General features: G+C 49.4%; 2 protein-coding genes and 1 long non-coding RNA gene across 5 annotated transcripts in view; 1 reads left to right on the top strand and 2 right to left on the bottom strand.

The window, feature by feature from the left end:
- Positions 1-81: 81 nt before the first annotated feature.
- fmnl2a (formin-like 2a) overlaps positions 82-17067 on the bottom strand; it is a 39149-nt gene continuing 22163 nt past the window's right edge. The window contains exons 4-13 of one of the 3 annotated variants that reach the window (XM_060040257.1): positions 16078-16154; positions 11349-11432; positions 10092-10241; positions 8586-8621; positions 7545-7589; positions 5760-5868; positions 5305-5381; positions 4109-4202; positions 1892-1966; positions 82-454 (exon numbers count right to left, since the gene is read on the bottom strand). In XM_060040257.1, coding sequence (XP_059896240.1) covers positions 239-454; positions 1892-1966; positions 4109-4202; positions 5305-5381; positions 5760-5868; positions 7545-7589; positions 8586-8621; positions 10092-10241; positions 11349-11432; positions 16078-16154 — 963 coding nt within the window. In that variant the 3' untranslated portion in view covers positions 82-238. The remainder of the gene's footprint in view (positions 455-1891; positions 1967-4108; positions 4203-5304; positions 5382-5759; positions 5869-7544; positions 7590-8585; positions 8622-10091; positions 10242-11348; positions 11433-16077; positions 16155-17067) is intronic. The other 2 variants (XM_060040258.1, XM_060040259.1) reach the window with 2 other exon arrangements.
- Positions 12991-14125, bottom strand: LOC132448750 (piggyBac transposable element-derived protein 4-like). Its single transcript, XM_060040261.1, has 2 exons — positions 14039-14125; positions 12991-13754 (listed from the first exon to the last, which is right to left on the bottom strand). Exons 1-2 carry the CDS (start codon positions 14068-14070, stop codon positions 13313-13315), a joined length of 474 nt encoding a protein of 157 aa, XP_059896244.1. The 5' UTR covers positions 14071-14125; the 3' UTR covers positions 12991-13312.
- Positions 14169-14592, top strand: LOC132448753 (uncharacterized). The gene is made up of 2 exons (XR_009523418.1): positions 14169-14250; positions 14461-14592. It is a non-coding gene; the product is annotated as an uncharacterized LOC132448753 (long non-coding RNA).

Genomic DNA, 17067 nt, shown 5'->3' with positions numbered 1-17067 from the left:
ACACACTTTTAGGTTTGGGATGGATATTCTGAGAGTCTTCTGAGAGTCAAACACGTAGGAATCTCATTGGGTCTGGCTTCAGAGAGCTCAGATCATTTAAATAGAGTCGGAGCTGAAGAGAGATCACCTTTAGCTGTCTCTTCAGAAAAGCTTGGACGTTGATATTGTTTGCAGGTTTATAGCTTAGTGCACATGTTCTTCCATCGTTTCTTCCTATCTGTTTGATAGACCTAGTGGGCTATCGCGGTGGATACACCTTACATCCTTTGAGAACCCGTTCGGCCTGAGTCTGTATATTATCATCTCTTTCTGCGCTAGGTTCTTCCGGTCTCCCCCAACTCACGTCGAGGTACTCGTCCAGAAACAGCTTGGTGAAGTCGTACTGCAGGTGGACCCGGAAGTTCATGTCCTCCACCGAGTGGACCACGATGTTGATGAACTGCATACACGCCACCTGGAGGTAGGGGGGGGTACACAGCCTTGAGGTCAGCTCGGAAATGGGGGGGGGGGGGGGGGGGATTTCTTAGGCTGAACGAGGGAACACACCTGATGGATAACTTGACACGCAAATTGCGGTTGAAAAGATTCATAACAAAATAAACAGCAGGGATGAATACATTTGATTAAAACGAATTATTGCTCAACATGTGCATTTAACATATAATCTGTATGCATTATGCAGTACAGACAGATCCTGGTAGCAGCATGTATGCATACACATATACAAATGAGTACTTCAGCTCTCATATGTGCCATGGGCAGCCAATGGGCAGCCAATGGGAAGCTGATGGGCAGCCAATGGGCCTTAGCCACCTAGCGGCCATCTTGGCTTCATCTTGGTTCTAAAAGCAAGCTGGGGGAGGGGGGGGGGAACTGAAAGCGTCCACACTCCGTGAGCCGTTAGGTGAACAGGGCCCATGGCTGACTCCACAAACAGATCAAAGGGATTCTCCTCTGTTGAACGTCAAATTCTCCTCCTCACTTAATCACGCACATAATGAACTTCCTGTGTGAGGGGCTTAGGCCACACACTCCACGGCGTTCTCATGACGCTGAGAACGCTGTGGAGAATGTGTTTGCTTTCGCGCTGGTGTCAAATGACTGGCCGACCACCAAAGGCCCCTCAGAGTGGACTTGTGACTCGTGGCACACAAGGCCTATTCAAACACAGCATCTGTTGGCCTCTGGCCCACTAAATCAATGACACAGACACACACGCTCACACACACACAGAGCTGACACCCTTCAGTTGAGAGGCATATCGGGAGGGAGGGTTTGGGGGTGGGGAGAGGGGGAATGGGGGGGGATTACGTATAACTGCCACTTTTCACAATCGCAGAGTCTGTCAGTCGTCTCCGCCAGGCTAATTAGCAACAATGAGCTCTGAGATTGATTCAGCACGGAGCCAAGGCGGAATGAGCCTGGATCAGTCTTGGGCTGATATAGGCTCCGTCACAGAGCTCCAGGCTGATATAGGCTCTGTCACAGAGCTCCAGGCTGATATAGGCTCTGTCACAGAGCTCCAGGCTGATATAGGCTCTGTCATGCAGCCTCAGTTCCAGGCTGATATAGGCTCTGTCATGCAGCCTCAGTTCCAGGCTGATATAGGCTCTGTCACAGAGCTCCAGGCTGATATAGGCTCTGTCATGCAGCCTCAGTTCCAGGCTGATATAGGCTCCGTCATGCAGCCTCCGTTCCAGGCTGATATAGGCTCTGTCATGCAGCCTCCGTTCCAGGCTGATATAGGCTCTGTCATGCAGCCTCCGTTCCAGGCTGATATAGGCTCTGTCATGCAGCCTCAGTTCCAGGCTGATATAGGCTGCACCGGGGCAAGGCTGCTGTCCTGATAGAGGGTTAGGGTTAGGGAAGAGAGGCGCACTGTTCACCCTACCATGAAGTCAATGTTGTTGTCTTCGTTCCTGAAGTGCTCCATTAGCTTCTCGAAGCGCTGCTCCTCCACACACACCTGAGGGGAAAGAACAAACAAAGGGTTCATAATGCTATACTTGTAGATGAAGAGATGCATGTCATGAAGGACCAGGTAGGGGTCAGGGGGCAGCCTACCACAGGTACACTGTGGACACGGGGATCGAACCCAGTAACTTTTGGGCTGGCCACTTCACTCTCTCTGTGCGATTTACCTGTAATTCATTAGTGGAGTGACCTGCCTCCCCAACATGCAGCACTAGTGCCCGTTTTATGGTCCACTCTTGCCGTGCACTCAGTGCCTCCCCACTGTAATCACACCCGAGTGCCCCGGCCAGTTAGTCTCTAGTGTGGATGCACACACCCGTCTCTCGAGTGCACGTATATTGTTTAATGAAATAGAACACCGTTGACGACCTCACTTCCTGACATCCACCGTTCACCAGTTTTTTTTTTTCGTAGGATAAGTCTGGGATTCTCGCCTCTGATTGGTTAGAAGTGCTCTCCTTTAGATCATGTTTTCATTAGTCCTAGGTGTTTGCGGGAGTTTAGGGTTAGGGTTAGAGGTTAACCCTTACCCTAACCATCACCAATCGGAGGAGAGCCCTTCTAACCAATCAGAGGCGAGAACCCCAGACTTACCCTACGAAAAGAAATTCGCCAACCGTACAGGATACACAACCAATACCACATATTTGGTGCATTTTGGGTAGTACGCTTAGGGGCATCGGCCTCACTGTACTTTTTAATTTATACTTAAAGATTATACAGATAAAGGGGCATACACGCGCGTACCCTGGGGTCCGAACAGCGTAGATAACAAAGTACGCGGCGATGGGAAGATTGAGTAATTCCACCGTAAACGTCCGCTCTCTCTCAACACCAAGGTCTCCTGACTCTCTCCTTCTTTCTCTCCCTCCCTCCCCCCCTCCTCCCGCAACCCCCTCCTCCCGCCTTCCACCCCATCCTCCCTCCCTCCCTCCCTCCCTCGACACCACTCGCTTTGAAAGAATCGTGACCCATTTTCTTCCTTCTGTCTGTAATTACCATAACTAGTAGGGAGAGGGAGAGAGAGAGAGGGAGAGGGAGAGGGAGAGGGAGAGGGAGAGGGAGAGGAGAGACCTAAATAAATGAGAAGGGGAGGAGGGAGAGGGGAGGGAGTGTGGCTGTGATGCAGAAAAAGTTAACAAAAGTGAAAAAGAGTCAAAGAGAGGAGAAAAAGGGGGGGGGAGAGAGAGAGAAAGAGAGGGAGAACATGAGCGAGAGACAAGAGACTTATGTGTGTCAGAGAGCGCTGGGAGGCAGTGGTGAGGAGCAAGGGGAGACGAAAGAAACCCGGGGACAGGAAAGGGGGAGAGAGACAAAGGATATGTATCCAGCGACCTGTGCTGCACACAGGTCAGGACACACACACACACACACACACACACACACACACACACACACACACACACACACACACACACACACACACACACACACACACACACACACACACACACACACACACACACACACACACACACACACACGCAGGTGTCAAAAGTCACAAAACATGCAGAGAGAGACGACCACAAAGACACAGGGGGAGAAGAGTGGGAAAACAAAATGGATCCAAAGGAAACAAAAAGTTCTGCTCTAACGCCAACGCCAATGTGACCCAGGAGGAGCTAACGAATCATTCAGCGGTCGGACATCATTGCATTAGTAGCCTATCGACCAGGATGGAGCTCTGTGCTACAAAAAAAGGGCCAGTGCGGAGTGGCTGTCAAAAGAGGAGGTCACCCAAGCGGTCCCTCACAGCACAAAGAAACACACACATTTTTTAGGCAGTTATTCCAACAGGTATTTGGTCAGAGCCGAGGGGGTATCTCCAACACTGTGTTTGTGTGCGGGTGCGTGTGTGTGTGTGTGTGTGTGCGTGGAATGAGAGAGCGGCAGATCAGAGAGTATGCCTGGCTGCATTCCTCGGTCATGAGTCACCTTTTGAAAATTAAGATGATTGAAATACCTCCCCCCCCCCTCCCCATGACCCTCTCTCACACACACTCTCTCTCTCTATGTCTCTCCCCCCCCCCCCCCTCCCACACACACACACACACACACACACACACCTACACACAGACGCTCACACTCACACTCACACACACACGCTCCCTCCCCCGGCCTCTGTGGCCCGTACCTCTTGAAAGTTGTCGAAGGCGGAGAGGATGATTTCGTGGCCCCCCCGGACGAGACACACGGCCGCCAGCAGCTCCAGCACCAGAGCTTTGGTCCTGGGGGGGGGGGGGGAGAGAGAGGATAACATGACCACAACACAGTGAGAAGACAAGATGGAGGACACAGTGGCAGATGAAACCATTCACTCTCACTATAGGCATGGTTGTGAGGTGTGAAAACACCAGCATAGAAACTAAACGCAGAAATACTTGAAATAAAGTATTCATCTGCCAGGCCCAAACAATGAGGCTGCCACGGCCAGAGATTTTTTAAATGGGAGGTTGATGCAAATCAGCTGTTATTTGTTTTGTAATCCAAGGGGTTAAACACGCCTGTAAACATTATTGTTGATTGTAATCCTCTGGCAAACAGAGTGGGCTAGTGTGAAAAATGTCAATGGCCGTTTGCGAATATATGCGTGTGATTGTGTGTGTTCCGTTATGCTTGTGTGTGCAGTAGTGCACGTGTAGCCCGCGTGTGTGTGTATGTGTGCAGTAGTGCATGTGTGCAGCAGCGCATGTGTGTTTGTGTGTGTGCTGTCACACATGAAAGGTGACATGTGCAGTGAGCCTTCAGAAGTGCTTGGGGGAAAAAAAAAAACTGACCCAGAGGGGAAAACCCTACACACACACACACACACACACACACACACACACAAAAGAACGAACCCACTCACACAAACACACACACAAAAAAAAAAACACAAACCCACACACACACTCACAAAAACACCCACTCACACAAACACACTCCCGCCAACTTAAAGCCAAAGGGCGCTTCAGAGGGAGGGCAGCGCGTTGCGTTCCGTCTGCTGGCCGACGTCTCCGTGCGGCAGCTGGCGTCAGCGACGCGCCACGTGCCAGAGCTCTGACCTTCCCGGTCGCCCTGGGCCCCATTGCATTCTGGGCCAGAAACTGAAAAAAAAAACTAAACCCTACTCCACCCGCTACTCTGGACCAGGGAGTCTGAGGGAGCAGGTGCACCCAGGCTTCACATCAAAAGGCTGCTGCTGCTGCTACTGTGTGCATGTGTGTGTGTGTGTGTGTGTGTGTGCATGTGTGTGACCAGTGAGAGGCTGGCTGACCCCCAGCAGCAGTTTTCCAACGGCCTACCCAGAGGGATAAGTTGGGGTGGGTTGGGGGGGTAGAAGGGGCTTACCTGGGGTTCTTATTGTTGAGACTCAGAGCAATTTCATTCACAGCGTGTGCGTGCGACATGACCATGTTGAAGCCGTACTGGATGCATGGAAAACACATGGAGGGAGGGGGGGGGGGGGGGAAGAGAGAGAGAGAGAGAGAGAGAGAGAGAGAGAGAGAGAGAGAGAGAGAGAGAGAGAGAGAGAGAGAGAGAGAGAGAGAGAGAGAGAGATGGAAAAAAAGCAAACAGAATGGGAGAGAGATAGGGAGAGGGAGAAAGTGATAAATAACAAAATCTCAAAAATGAAAGACCTCAATTTACATCACACACACACACACACACCAGGAGCCGGAACAATGAGGTGTCACAGTAAACGAGACGCGGAACTAATTGGATGCGGGCCCCAAGTAGCTTGCATGTATTAATGAGGGGCCCAGCAGGGCTTGGGAGGAGGAGGGGGGGGGGGGGGGGCTCACCTGGTAGTTCATGATGGCTCGTAGGCACATGATGCACACGTGGACATCGTCCTTCCGGCACACCAGCCGCGAGTTCTTCAGGGTCCGCCGGCTGGGGAGAGTGTTCGAACTGCAACACGCCGGAGAAAACGTGTGAATGGTAATCAGAATATTAAATTATTTATGAATAATAATAAAAAATAATGAGTAATGTGTGAATGACAACGGGGACAACCTGGATATAGAACTCACATAAAAGGGTTTGAGAAGTCACAGGTACAATAAATCAAAACATGAGCTCGTAGACGGAGTGAAGAGACACCACCAGGACGACAGATGTGGTCTGTCAACGGGCCACCCGCACGCCCGCCACAAAGGCGCCATTAAACCAGTAGGCTGCGTCGCGTTCACACACACAAAAGGCCATATAAGCAGCGCGCCATCCCCCCCCTCCCATGTCTATTGTTTTAAACCCGACGATACTTTGTGATGATAGAACTTAACGACCGGTACAATGGAGCAGCCTCATTAGCATGCAGGGCCCGTGATCTGGGGGCGGCTTTGTTCACTCAAGACCCAAAGGGAGGTAGGGGGGGGGGCTCTTCTTCTACTTCTTCTTCTTCTTCTACTTCCTGCGAGGCTTTCACAATAAAAGCATGAGAGCAGGGGCGGCGGCGGTGGTCTGAGGCCACGGAGTGGAGGAGCAGATCAGGGTGTTGAAGACAGAGCTATTCTGAGAGCATGGTCACATGGTGCTCCCATCACCAGACGGGCTTCTGGGAAATAAAATAAACCGAACTGAAATAGAAAAACTGATTCATCATCCGTGTCGCCCCGTGCCTCTGACTTGGGTCACGGTGTGTGTGTGTGTCTCTGCGTGTGTGTCTCTCTGTGTGTGTGTCTCTGTGTGTGTGTGTGTCTCTGTGTGTGTGTGTGTCTCTCTGTGTGTGTGTCTCTGTGTGTGTGTCTCTCTGTGTGTGTGTGTCTCTGTGTGTGTGTGTGTGTGTGTGTGTGTGTGTGTGTGTGTGTGTGTGTGTGTGTGTGTGTGTGTGTGTGTGTGTGTGTGTGTGTGTGTGTGTTACTACCAACCTGTTGGTAGCATAATATAAACCAACAGATTGGCCCGGTGTGAACCAGTCGTGGTGGTAATGAATGAGCATCCAGATGTTCTTACTGACTGAGTACAGAGTTTCGGGACTGTATATTAAATAATAATTGCTACAAACGGATTCTGGATCTTGTAATCGAATCTTGTGTTTGCCGTCATGCCTCCGGGTCAAACAACGCTCTGTGCTTTGTTCAGAAGATTCTGGTTCTCGCCTGATGCGAAAAAACACATACACAAGTTCAAACGTGTCACTTCCTGAGACCGCTGGGGACAGAAATAGAGCGCAGTCCCAGCAGGTGACCGAAGAAAGAGGCCGTTTTGTGGAGCTAAACCTATCACATGTGGGTGGGATAGGTACACCAAACGATAGAGTACCACTATTATCCATCCCAACAGCACGAGGTTCAGCTGTTGCCTGCATGTCGTGACCCTCTCACCCCCGGTTCCACCCCCGTTCTCGTAAAACAATGTTAAACACAGTACCTTTACAGTGAGACAGCGACACAACCTTAGAAAACACACACTGACCGGTTCCAACCCGTTCTTGTAAAACTATGGTAAGTACAGTACCTTTACAATGAGACGCACACAACAGCATAAAACACACACTGACTCACACTAGAACTATAGACTACAGGTGCGGGCAAACACAATCTAGGAATATCTAAGGGGACCGTACACTTGGCACTTAGGCATACCGTCGTTTGTCCGAGCACTTTGGGCACTTAGTGGTGCTCCCCGTCCTTCGAGGGAGGCGTCACAGAGGAAGAGAAAACATAAAAGCCAACTTCATTTGCAATTCAAATATTTAACTGACACTTTACTGGGGGGTTCGACAGCAAAACAATGGCTGGGTTGCGTTGGGAGTTAATATTCAACAGCGCGTCTTTATACTTTGTGTGACCGTCCGAGGAGATGATATTGTTCCAATTAGCGAGTCGGAATGGGGCGTCTGCTCACAACGGAAACAGGAAGCGGTTAAAGCAGACCTCGGCACGCCAGAGTCGTGAAACAGCGGCGCGTTTTTGGCTGATGCGTCCAGAACTCGCGGAGGTATTTAAGCACCTGGATCAGCTATTTTTTACGGGCCGCCGTTAGCGAGAACTAGACTAGAAGCTGCACGCGCTGGCGTTCAGGGAGCCACACAAGCAGAACGCCAGCGCACGGCAAAGGTTTGAGGTTCTGAGGGGGGAGAGGAGAAGCCTTTTAGTCTAAGGGCTGGGGTGGGGGGGGGGGGGGAGAATGCCTAGAAGCACAGAAGGGAGGCTGGCAGAGCAGAACTCACTAGCCAACACAAAGAGCAGGTCCAATAAAACGGGCAGTGCTGGCACGGGGCCGCAAAGTAGCTAGCAGGCGGGGAGGGTTTGGTTGGGGGGGCGGGGTGAGTATGCGAGAGTGTTTGTGGCTGAGTGTGTCTGAACCGGAGGGTCGGATCTGTTTATGCCCCTTGGTAATGTGTTTGTGTTTCGGCTAAAGTGTCGACAGGCGTGTGCGAGAGTGTGCGTGTGCGTGTGTGTGTGTCTGCGTGTGCGTGTGTGTGGGTGTCTCTCTGGGTGTTGTTTATGACTTCATCTGTTTTTGCATCAGCGGAGGTGTGGATAGACATGTGTGCAGAGAATGTGTTGGTGCATGTGTGCATAGATACAAGTGTGTCTGTGTGTGTTTGTGCGGGTGCGTGAGTGAGTGATCAGGACATGGAGTGAAAGCTGTTGACGGCCCACAGTGAGCCAGAAACCTGCCTGCTGTTGAAGAACGGTAGACAGAACATCGGAAGACTATGGAGACACACGGAACAGAACCATGAAGACAGAACAGAACAATAAAGACAATAGAACCATAAAGACAGAACAGAAGCATGGCGACAAAACAGAAACACACAGTCAGAAGCACCCATGTGAAGTTAGATGTGGAGCTAGAGTTCCTGAAGATGCACTTTAACTCCTGTATGTAGTCTGTAGTCTGTGTGTGCACACATTCTGTCAGATATTCTGCACTGCACTTATTACTGCCACAAACCGGGTTAGTCTTTAAAGGAAGTTAAAAATGTCTCAAGAAGAAACAACCTCTGTTTGGAGCCTAAAGAGGTGAAGAGGTAAACTAAATGGAAAAGTCTTGTGTTCAGGCTCAGTCGTGTTGACACCATTCATTTTAAACACCCAGCAGAAATGACATTAAACAGTAGAAACATGAGGATAATAAGTCATGTTAAAAGGTGAGAACTTAACTCCACCATCTTCTGGGCCTTCTTTCTAAATCACATTCTTTGTCACGGTTTCTTTGACTTTACCCCCAAAGCTTGACTGGTGGTCCCACCAACTTCCTGTGTGCGTGGCCTGTGTGCGTGTGTGCGTGCACGCATTGCACTTGAGAGAGACATTGTCATTTCTAAATGCATCAACAACTGAACGATTATCCATTACGAATGGATAAAACATTCGATTATTGCGCTCAGAGTCAACTAATCCATCAAAACATGTATTTGGTTTACTTTCCAGAGCTAGAAATGTGCCCTGAGCCCTTTAAAGTTGACCATGCCTCATGACCACATTAAGGGGCTTTCAGAGATCACATGAAACGTGTGACTGCTCAAAATAGTCGCGCTGTAATTCTGTTCCCTACTGAACCAAATAGTGTAGAAATACTACAAAACAAGTCTATGGACTGTTAAGGGCTGTGGATCTCAGAGAGACTGAACAATGTTGACCGTGTGTGGTGATTAATGTGCGTTTGGCGTTGTGTGTTGCCATGTCGAGATGCATTAGTGTAAAAGAGGTATATCTTTGTTCATTTGGGTCTCCATGTCTTTGTTTACAGTGTGTTAAGTTATGTAAGAGTACAGTGCGCCTCCATATTTAACACTGGTTCTAGTAGATATATTGGTTACAATGTGTCTAGTTATGTTATTGTACATTATATACGCTTCACAGTCACTAGTGAGACGGACCGTGCCTGCTAGCCCCCCCAACTGTGACCAGTGAACCGAACCGCTTGCATTTTTTGCTTTTTTTTTTTTTTACAACCGTTTCATCCCTACTAGTTACACTTTTTTGTACAATGTGTCTAGATAGTTATTTATGTTAGATTTACAGTGTGTCGAGTTACGTCGTTTACAGTGTGTCCAAGTCATTTCCGCACAGTGTGTAGTTCATTTAGTTAACAGTGCGTCTGGTTACATTAGTTTGCAGGACTTCTGGATATACATCGATTTAGCCTGCCTAGTTCTATTTGTGTCCAGTGTGGCTTACCGTAGCGTGGACTGCCTCCCAGCGCGGCTGATCCCGGAGCCGTTGGAGGGTAGGGTCCCCCCGCCGTGGAAGTCCTCTATGGAGCGACTCCAGGGCTTGGACTTGTCCACCGAGTTCTCCAAGTTGTTCTCCGCGCAGTCGCCATCAAACCTGCAGAACCGCGATAAGCCCGTGATGGAGTACATTTTTGTGTCGGTCGTGTCACTGTCGGCATACATCAGTGACTAAGAAGGCTGTCACACGCCGTGATACAGCCTACAACGACCCCAAAGGCGCACCCATGATTGATTCACTCAACAGCAGTGATGGATGCTTTGTTTTGGGGGGGATAAGGTACATCTTAAAATGCAAGGGAAACAAACAGCAGTTTTCTTCTAGAGACGGATCAGGCGGAGGAGGTAGATGGGTCAACGGGGGTGGACCAGACGCTGGGAATGCATGCATTCATTAAAAAAAATGCAAACATTCATTGTGTAAGAATGTCAACTCAACAGATATTAAAACAGGTCTGAGTTGACAATAAATGGGTCGGTTCCAGCGGGACTTAGTCTCTATTGGCCGAGTCTCTATATTAAGAATAAGTTGTTTCGATGGCATTAAAAAAATAACGTCATAAAATGTGAGCACACCTTATTATAATCAGACCCTCCACAAACAGGCCTTGTTTGGATCTGACGGAAGCCGCCAAGGGACTCGTACGGCTGCTGAAGCAACCCTATACCACTCTAACCCTCGTCTGCAGGGGCCAGACCATAATAACATACTGTCCAGCAGAACAGGGCATGAATTAAACTTATTTTTTACTGGCGTGGCTGTTTGGCCTTGAATGGAGGAGGTTGTATTGTGATGATCGCACCCTGGCTGGTATGAATAGCGGTCTGTAGCGGGGTGGCACATGGGGCCTGATGCCGGGCCAGGGGCCCCCGGTGACTCAGGGCTCCCCGACATGCGGGCTGTCTCGCTGCTGTGTGTGTGTGTGTGTGTGTGTGTGTGTGTGTGTGTGTGTGTGTGTGTGTGTGTGTGTGTGTGTGTGTGTGTGTGTGTGTGTGTGTGTGTGTGTGTGTGTGTGTGTGTGTGTGTGTGTGTCAGCAGCAGCAGCGCCAGTGCAGGAAAAAGGAAGCATTGTTGCACGTCGTGAGCGAGTGTCTGGATGTCCGAGGTGGTGTGGAGGGCGGAGTGGCCCTGGGGAGGGGTGGGGTGGCGCGGGTGGTGTGTGTAGGGTGGGGGGGGGGGGTGGGGGGGGGGACTGGGACTTACGTGACGGCGTACTGGGCGAAGGACAGATACTCCACCAGCACATCCAGGCCTTTGTTCTCCTCATTCAGGAACTCTCGGACCCACCTGTGGAGAGAACCCACAAAGCGGTTTGAACCGGTTGGAGCTGGCGGGTTCAGACTAGTTCTAATGTTTGAGAGACATTTACATATTGATGACTTGTGTTGCAGTGTAGGAAGTGATTGTATTGTGAACAAGAATTTACTTTATTGTATATTTAAGATTTTCTGAACCTGAGGAAACAGCTCTCTTCGAAAACAACAGATGGTAACCAAAATAAATGAGGATTTCCTTTTTCTCAACAATTATTGCATTTAGAGACGTCAATTGTGTGACGCACACGCACGCACACAAACACACAAACAAAGGATCAGTTATGAACGAAAGCGTTCAATGGAGGCGTAATCGGTACATCTCAACACACGACAACATGATGGAAGGCTTGCTCTAGCATGACTGCATATGCTCTTCCCTATTATTCCCCTGATGTCATTCCTGCTGCCGACAAGAGACCGGAGGTAACAACCAGTTGCTGAGCCTTCAAACACATCACACACACACACTGCAGGACGACTCAAAGAACAACACAAGCTGGCAAATGCACCCAGGAGTGCCAGGCGGAGGAATGTCACGTCAGCAAGACAATGACATTTCACTTCTTTCTTGTGTTCACAAAAGAGGAAACTCAAATATACAAGACGCACGACTAATGGTTTCGCCCATTCCGTGGTGTCCTTTCGTCGTGCATCTCATCGGTTTGATTCTGATTGCGTGCGTCTGTTTGTGTGTGTCCCCCGCTGACCCTACAGACAGGCTGCTCGGCCGATCCCCGCTTTCATAATTGGCCTGGACATATGACGGGGGGACGGGGGACGGGGGCAGAGTCACTCAGATGGCGGCCCACCCCCTGCGGTGGTCAGCCTGTATTCATGAGCAGTGAGGGGGGGGGGGGGGTAATTAGCAGAACGTCTTTAATCCATTACACTAGCCAATGGTGCCTTTAACAGGCTGATTGCTATGTCGTTAAGAGACGATAGCAGAGTGTTAAGACACAACGATGCACAGTTGGGGTGGGGGGGTCTCAAAGTGGCACTGCATGCCAAGGGTCATGAAGGGGACATATGCTGGGGGGGCTCTTTATGGGGGCAGGCCCTGCGGAGAGATTGCCTGGAGGCAGGGGTTAGGGCCCCGAGTGCCTACAAGCTGGGGTGCAGAGGGGCGGGGTGGGTCGTGTGTTACAGCGGTCAGGGTGGGGGGTCAAAGGGCGTGGCCTTGAGGAGCTAAAAAGTAATCATTACACAAGGATGCACACTAACCAGCCACCCCCCCCCCCTCCCCCCACACACACGCCCCTTCTTCCATTGACCACATGCTGGGAGAGTGATGTCGATGGGCCCAGCAGTGAACTAGACTGGGAGCCCTGGGGGGGGGGGGGAAGAGACCAGCAGCAACAGTAACAGACAGAACAGGCCATCTATTATGGCTGAGTAATGGGCTTTGCTCTTCTTCGCCTTCGAGGGAGAAAGAAAAGAGATGTGGTTATCCATTGTCTGACCACCACCCATGTCGCAAGCCCCCCCTCCCACCGGACTAATAATGATCATTATCTCATGGAGATGGGCTGCTTTAACCCATTTATGCCTAAAACGCCTGCTAAAAACGCCTGCTAAAATCCTATGCTATTCTAGGAAAAAGAACCTCATTTCCTGAGGTTTTTCTGAGAAAATAGTAAGAATTGTCAACGTCTACATAAACCTTAATATCTAAGCCTCTGGAGCACCTAGAAACATGAAATAAAAAGCATTTTAAAGGTAAGAACTACAGGTTTTATTAAAACATGCTCCCTGAGCACAACCATAACAGCAACATTTTAAAAACATTCTCAAAACAAGATTAAGAAGAAAAAACAGTATAAATCGATGATATAAAATACAACAAATAACATTTTAACCAAAGCATTGTAAAGGCACACCCCTGACCTGCAGATCCAGCAACAACTTCACGCTGGTGTAAAAGTTGTCCATGTAAACACACAAGTTTGACCCAAAATACGGTTTAGCCAGGTCTGACACAATCCGGTAAGCCAGGCCTGTCTCGGTCTTGCCTGCAATGGCCCCTGTGTAAACTTGAAAATTGTTTACGTAGCCTGTATTGCTCTCTGCCATGACCCACACCTTTATCCCCCACTTCACCGGCTTCATGGGGAGGTACTGCCGGAAGGCAAGGCGTCCCTTGTATTTTACCATGGACTCATCCACGCTCACAAACCCATTGACCTCATAGAGGGCCTGGAACTGATGCAAGAGGAGGTCCATGAACCGCTGGATCTTCCACAGCTTATCGGATTTATCCAAGGCAGGGTCCAAGTTATCTTCTAGATGGAGATATCTGAAAATGCATATATGACAAAGAATTTGAGCCTGACATTTATTTCCATCATTGTGATTATTTGTATTATGTTATTTATAGTATTTATATTCATAATTGTATTACTATTTATTCATTATTCCATTATTGTATTTATAACTAACATCATTGTATTTATTCAATATCAACCATCATCACCATTAGTAATTGCTATAGCACCACTATCATTACTGGCCATTCCGTTTTCTAAGAGAAGAGAATGGAACTCGGAAGAGAGCACAAGAAAAGAAAACATAAATATTTACCTCCAGATCATGTCGAAACGGTCCCTTGACATTTGTTTGGTAGAGCCACTTAGTTTGCCTCCAGTAATCAGTAGTTTGCTTTAAAATTCCAAAGCAAAGACACAGCCCGAGGAATGTTTTAATTTCTGTTTTCGGGACCGGGGTCCACTTGAGGTCGTGGGGGTCTGAGCTCGTACCTGTTGCGCGTACCGATTCGTTTCGGTCAATAACGTGTCCCACAGCTGATCGGTAAAGATCCTGGAAAACACATCGAGTGGGCTAGCATCCAAGGGGATCGGTTGTTTCAACCCCGGTGTGCGAGAGAATGTCTTTGTTTTCCGAGGCTGGTAATTGCCGGTTCTCCAGTCCACCTGGAATCCCCGAAAGTCATCCTCCTCCTCTCCTTCGGTGTCCAAAAATTCCCACTTCTGTGCCCGATCCAGTGGATCAACCGGCACAAAATCATTCTCGTCCTCATTCTCATACTCAAATCCCTTGAATTCTATGACAATATCACTGCCATCGCTATCAAAATCCTCCATGTTCATTGCTACTTCTCGGTCGCCAGCTAGACGCGTCGCTAAAAACAAACATAGAATATCGCGTGGCTATATGATTGATTGACGTGATTTTCAGCCAACCAAAGTTCGTTTTGGTGGTCTCCTGATCTTTACCAAAGCCTTAAGACCCACCCCATGTGTATTTTTAACCAACCAGAGTGAGTTATATGCTGCATTCGTCATGAAAACAGCACGTGTACAAAATGCTGCGCTACGCAGCAACCGGCAGGAAAGGCTATGTTGCGCTACGCAGCAACCGGCAGGAGGGGCCATGCTGCGCTACGCAGCATCCGGCGCCAATGGGTTAATGAGGTCATCTAGTTTGTTATCGCTAAAATGGAGTCACTCGAAACACGGGGCCGGGCCCAGGTTTGTGTTTATAAACCGGCCTCATCCTGACTAACACACACCCTTTGAGTTTGACTTTGGCCAGATCCTGCAGACAATGTGTGCTTGGATCAGGCTTGTGTGTCGAGAACACAAAAAAAACAGGGTGTGTGTGAGCATGGGAGAGACAAAGAGCCGGAGAGATGAAGAGATAGTTGGAAGGAGGAGGAGTGATCGGAGCGGAGATAGTGTCCGTGCCTCTCAGAGTCCGTTGGCGTGGCAGGCTGCGGCGGGGGGCTGTTTTGGTGGATGTGTATCTCGTCCCTGATAGGGTTAGCAGTCTGTGTCCTCCCACCGACAGACGATATCCAGATCCCCCCCCCTCCCCTTTCTCCACACCCTTTTACCACCAGTGATCCATCAAACCTCCAGCCCTATTCCTCACTTACAGACTACAGACCGGCTACAGATCCCAGAATGCACCGGGCCTAATCACTAATGCTAATGCACACCCATGAATCACCATCTACTACCATCAGGGTCCTAATCACTTGAAATAAACCATGAGGGAGACCTCCAGTGAGGCTAACGATGGCGGACACCCATTGATGTATCGATCCGTGCCTGAAGACGACAGCGAGGCACTAAATCAATCCCCTTAAGCCGTGGGAGAAGGCCTATCGGAAGGACCGGGGGCAAAAGGCCTCTCCGGTGATGCTTTCCACAACAAGAATGTAAAACACCAAGAATGTAAAAACAAGAGGAATGTGGAACAGCTGCGTCCGCATGCAGATGTTGTGACGTTGAAGGAGTGAGACTGGGATATCAGAACGAGGACAAGATGGCTCTGCTTGTTCCTCTTCCTGTCTCGGTGCGGCTCCAACACAATCAATACATTCATCTGTGCGAGCACCACATGTCTCCCGGTACAACATTCAGACGGGGGAGGAGGGGGAGTTGAGTCTGGGGGGGGGGGGGGGGGGGGGTCGAGGGGGGAGGGTTAGTGTATACATCTGTGTCTCTCGGCGTCTGGAATGTCCGACTTTTTCCCCCGAATCCTCTGCTGCTGTAAAACGTCACGATTGCATTTCACAACGCAACTTTGACTCACACGCAAATGTGTGTCTAAATATACATCAACCACACACACAAACACACACCACAATGACTCACCCTATGTGATTGGTCCGTAATGAAATTTCCAGTTCTCTGAGGACTTGGGTGGACTCCTGGACCCTTCGTCTGAATTTCTAGGGAGAAAACACGAGTAAATATTTCATCAGGAGAAGGGCTGAATCTCAGCGGTAGCGTAGCAAAGGCCAAAGCAATAAGAACAGGCCACTCGGTGTCTGTGGTGAGGTCAGAGAGAATAAGCATGACCCCTGACCCTTTCATAATGTTATTGGTACTCCCCCTAAACTAGCTCAAAAGCAGTCCAGGTGTTTCTATATCGTCCGTCTATTTTAAATGCTTGAAACATTTTATGGATAAATATAGGTTGACGTGAAAAGGGACACTTTGACGTGTTTGACGTTTTATCGTCAGCACTTGCTCATACACGTCTGATATTAAAGCACAGTAATCGCATGCGCACAGTTAACACACACACACACACACACACACACACACAGTAAACACACATAAACAACGTGTTAGGCACATGTGAGCAACAAGTGTCTGAGGTCGTTGCAACCGAAACAACAAAAAGTCAAAACACATTTTCAGACTTTTCTCAATGCTTTCATCATCGGGGGAAAAATAAATAAAAGGCAGACAAATAAGGCGAGCCAAAATGAAAAACACAAAGCTGCTGCAACTCGAGCAGCCATGAGAAAACGAGCCAATGACATGTGTGTGTTTAGGGTCGTGTTGAACACACAGCCCACTAGAGACCACAACCTCCCTGACGAATCAGGGCTGGAACCATTCTCACAGACTGGGAGGAGAGGAGAGGGGGGAGGAGGGAGAGAGGAGGAAGAGAGGAGAGGAGGAGGGGGGAGAGGAGGAGGAAGAGAGGAGAGAGAGGAGGGGAGAGGAGGAGGGGAGAGAGGAGGAGGGGAGAGGAGGAGGGGAGAGAGGAGGAAGAGAGGAGAGGAGGAGGGGAGAGGAGGAGGGGAGAGAGGAGAGAGAGGAGGGGAGAGGAGGAGGGGGGAGAGGAGGAGG

This window comes from Gadus macrocephalus, chromosome 20 (assembly GCF_031168955.1).
Source record: "Gadus macrocephalus chromosome 20, ASM3116895v1".
Taxonomy (NCBI): domain Eukaryota; kingdom Metazoa; phylum Chordata; class Actinopteri; order Gadiformes; family Gadidae; genus Gadus; species Gadus macrocephalus.
This window is presented reverse-complemented; position numbering and strand designations above follow the sequence as displayed.

Bases quoted from the DNA above. Each gene is read 5' to 3' on its own strand.
- LOC132448750 (XM_060040261.1), bottom strand. From the start codon at position 14,070: ATGTCAAGGGACCGTTTCGACATGATCTGGAG. The intron at 13,755-14,038 runs GTAAATATTTAT...ATGCATTTTCAG, and splicing joins CGTTTCGACATGATCTGGAG to ATATCTCCATCTAGAAGATA.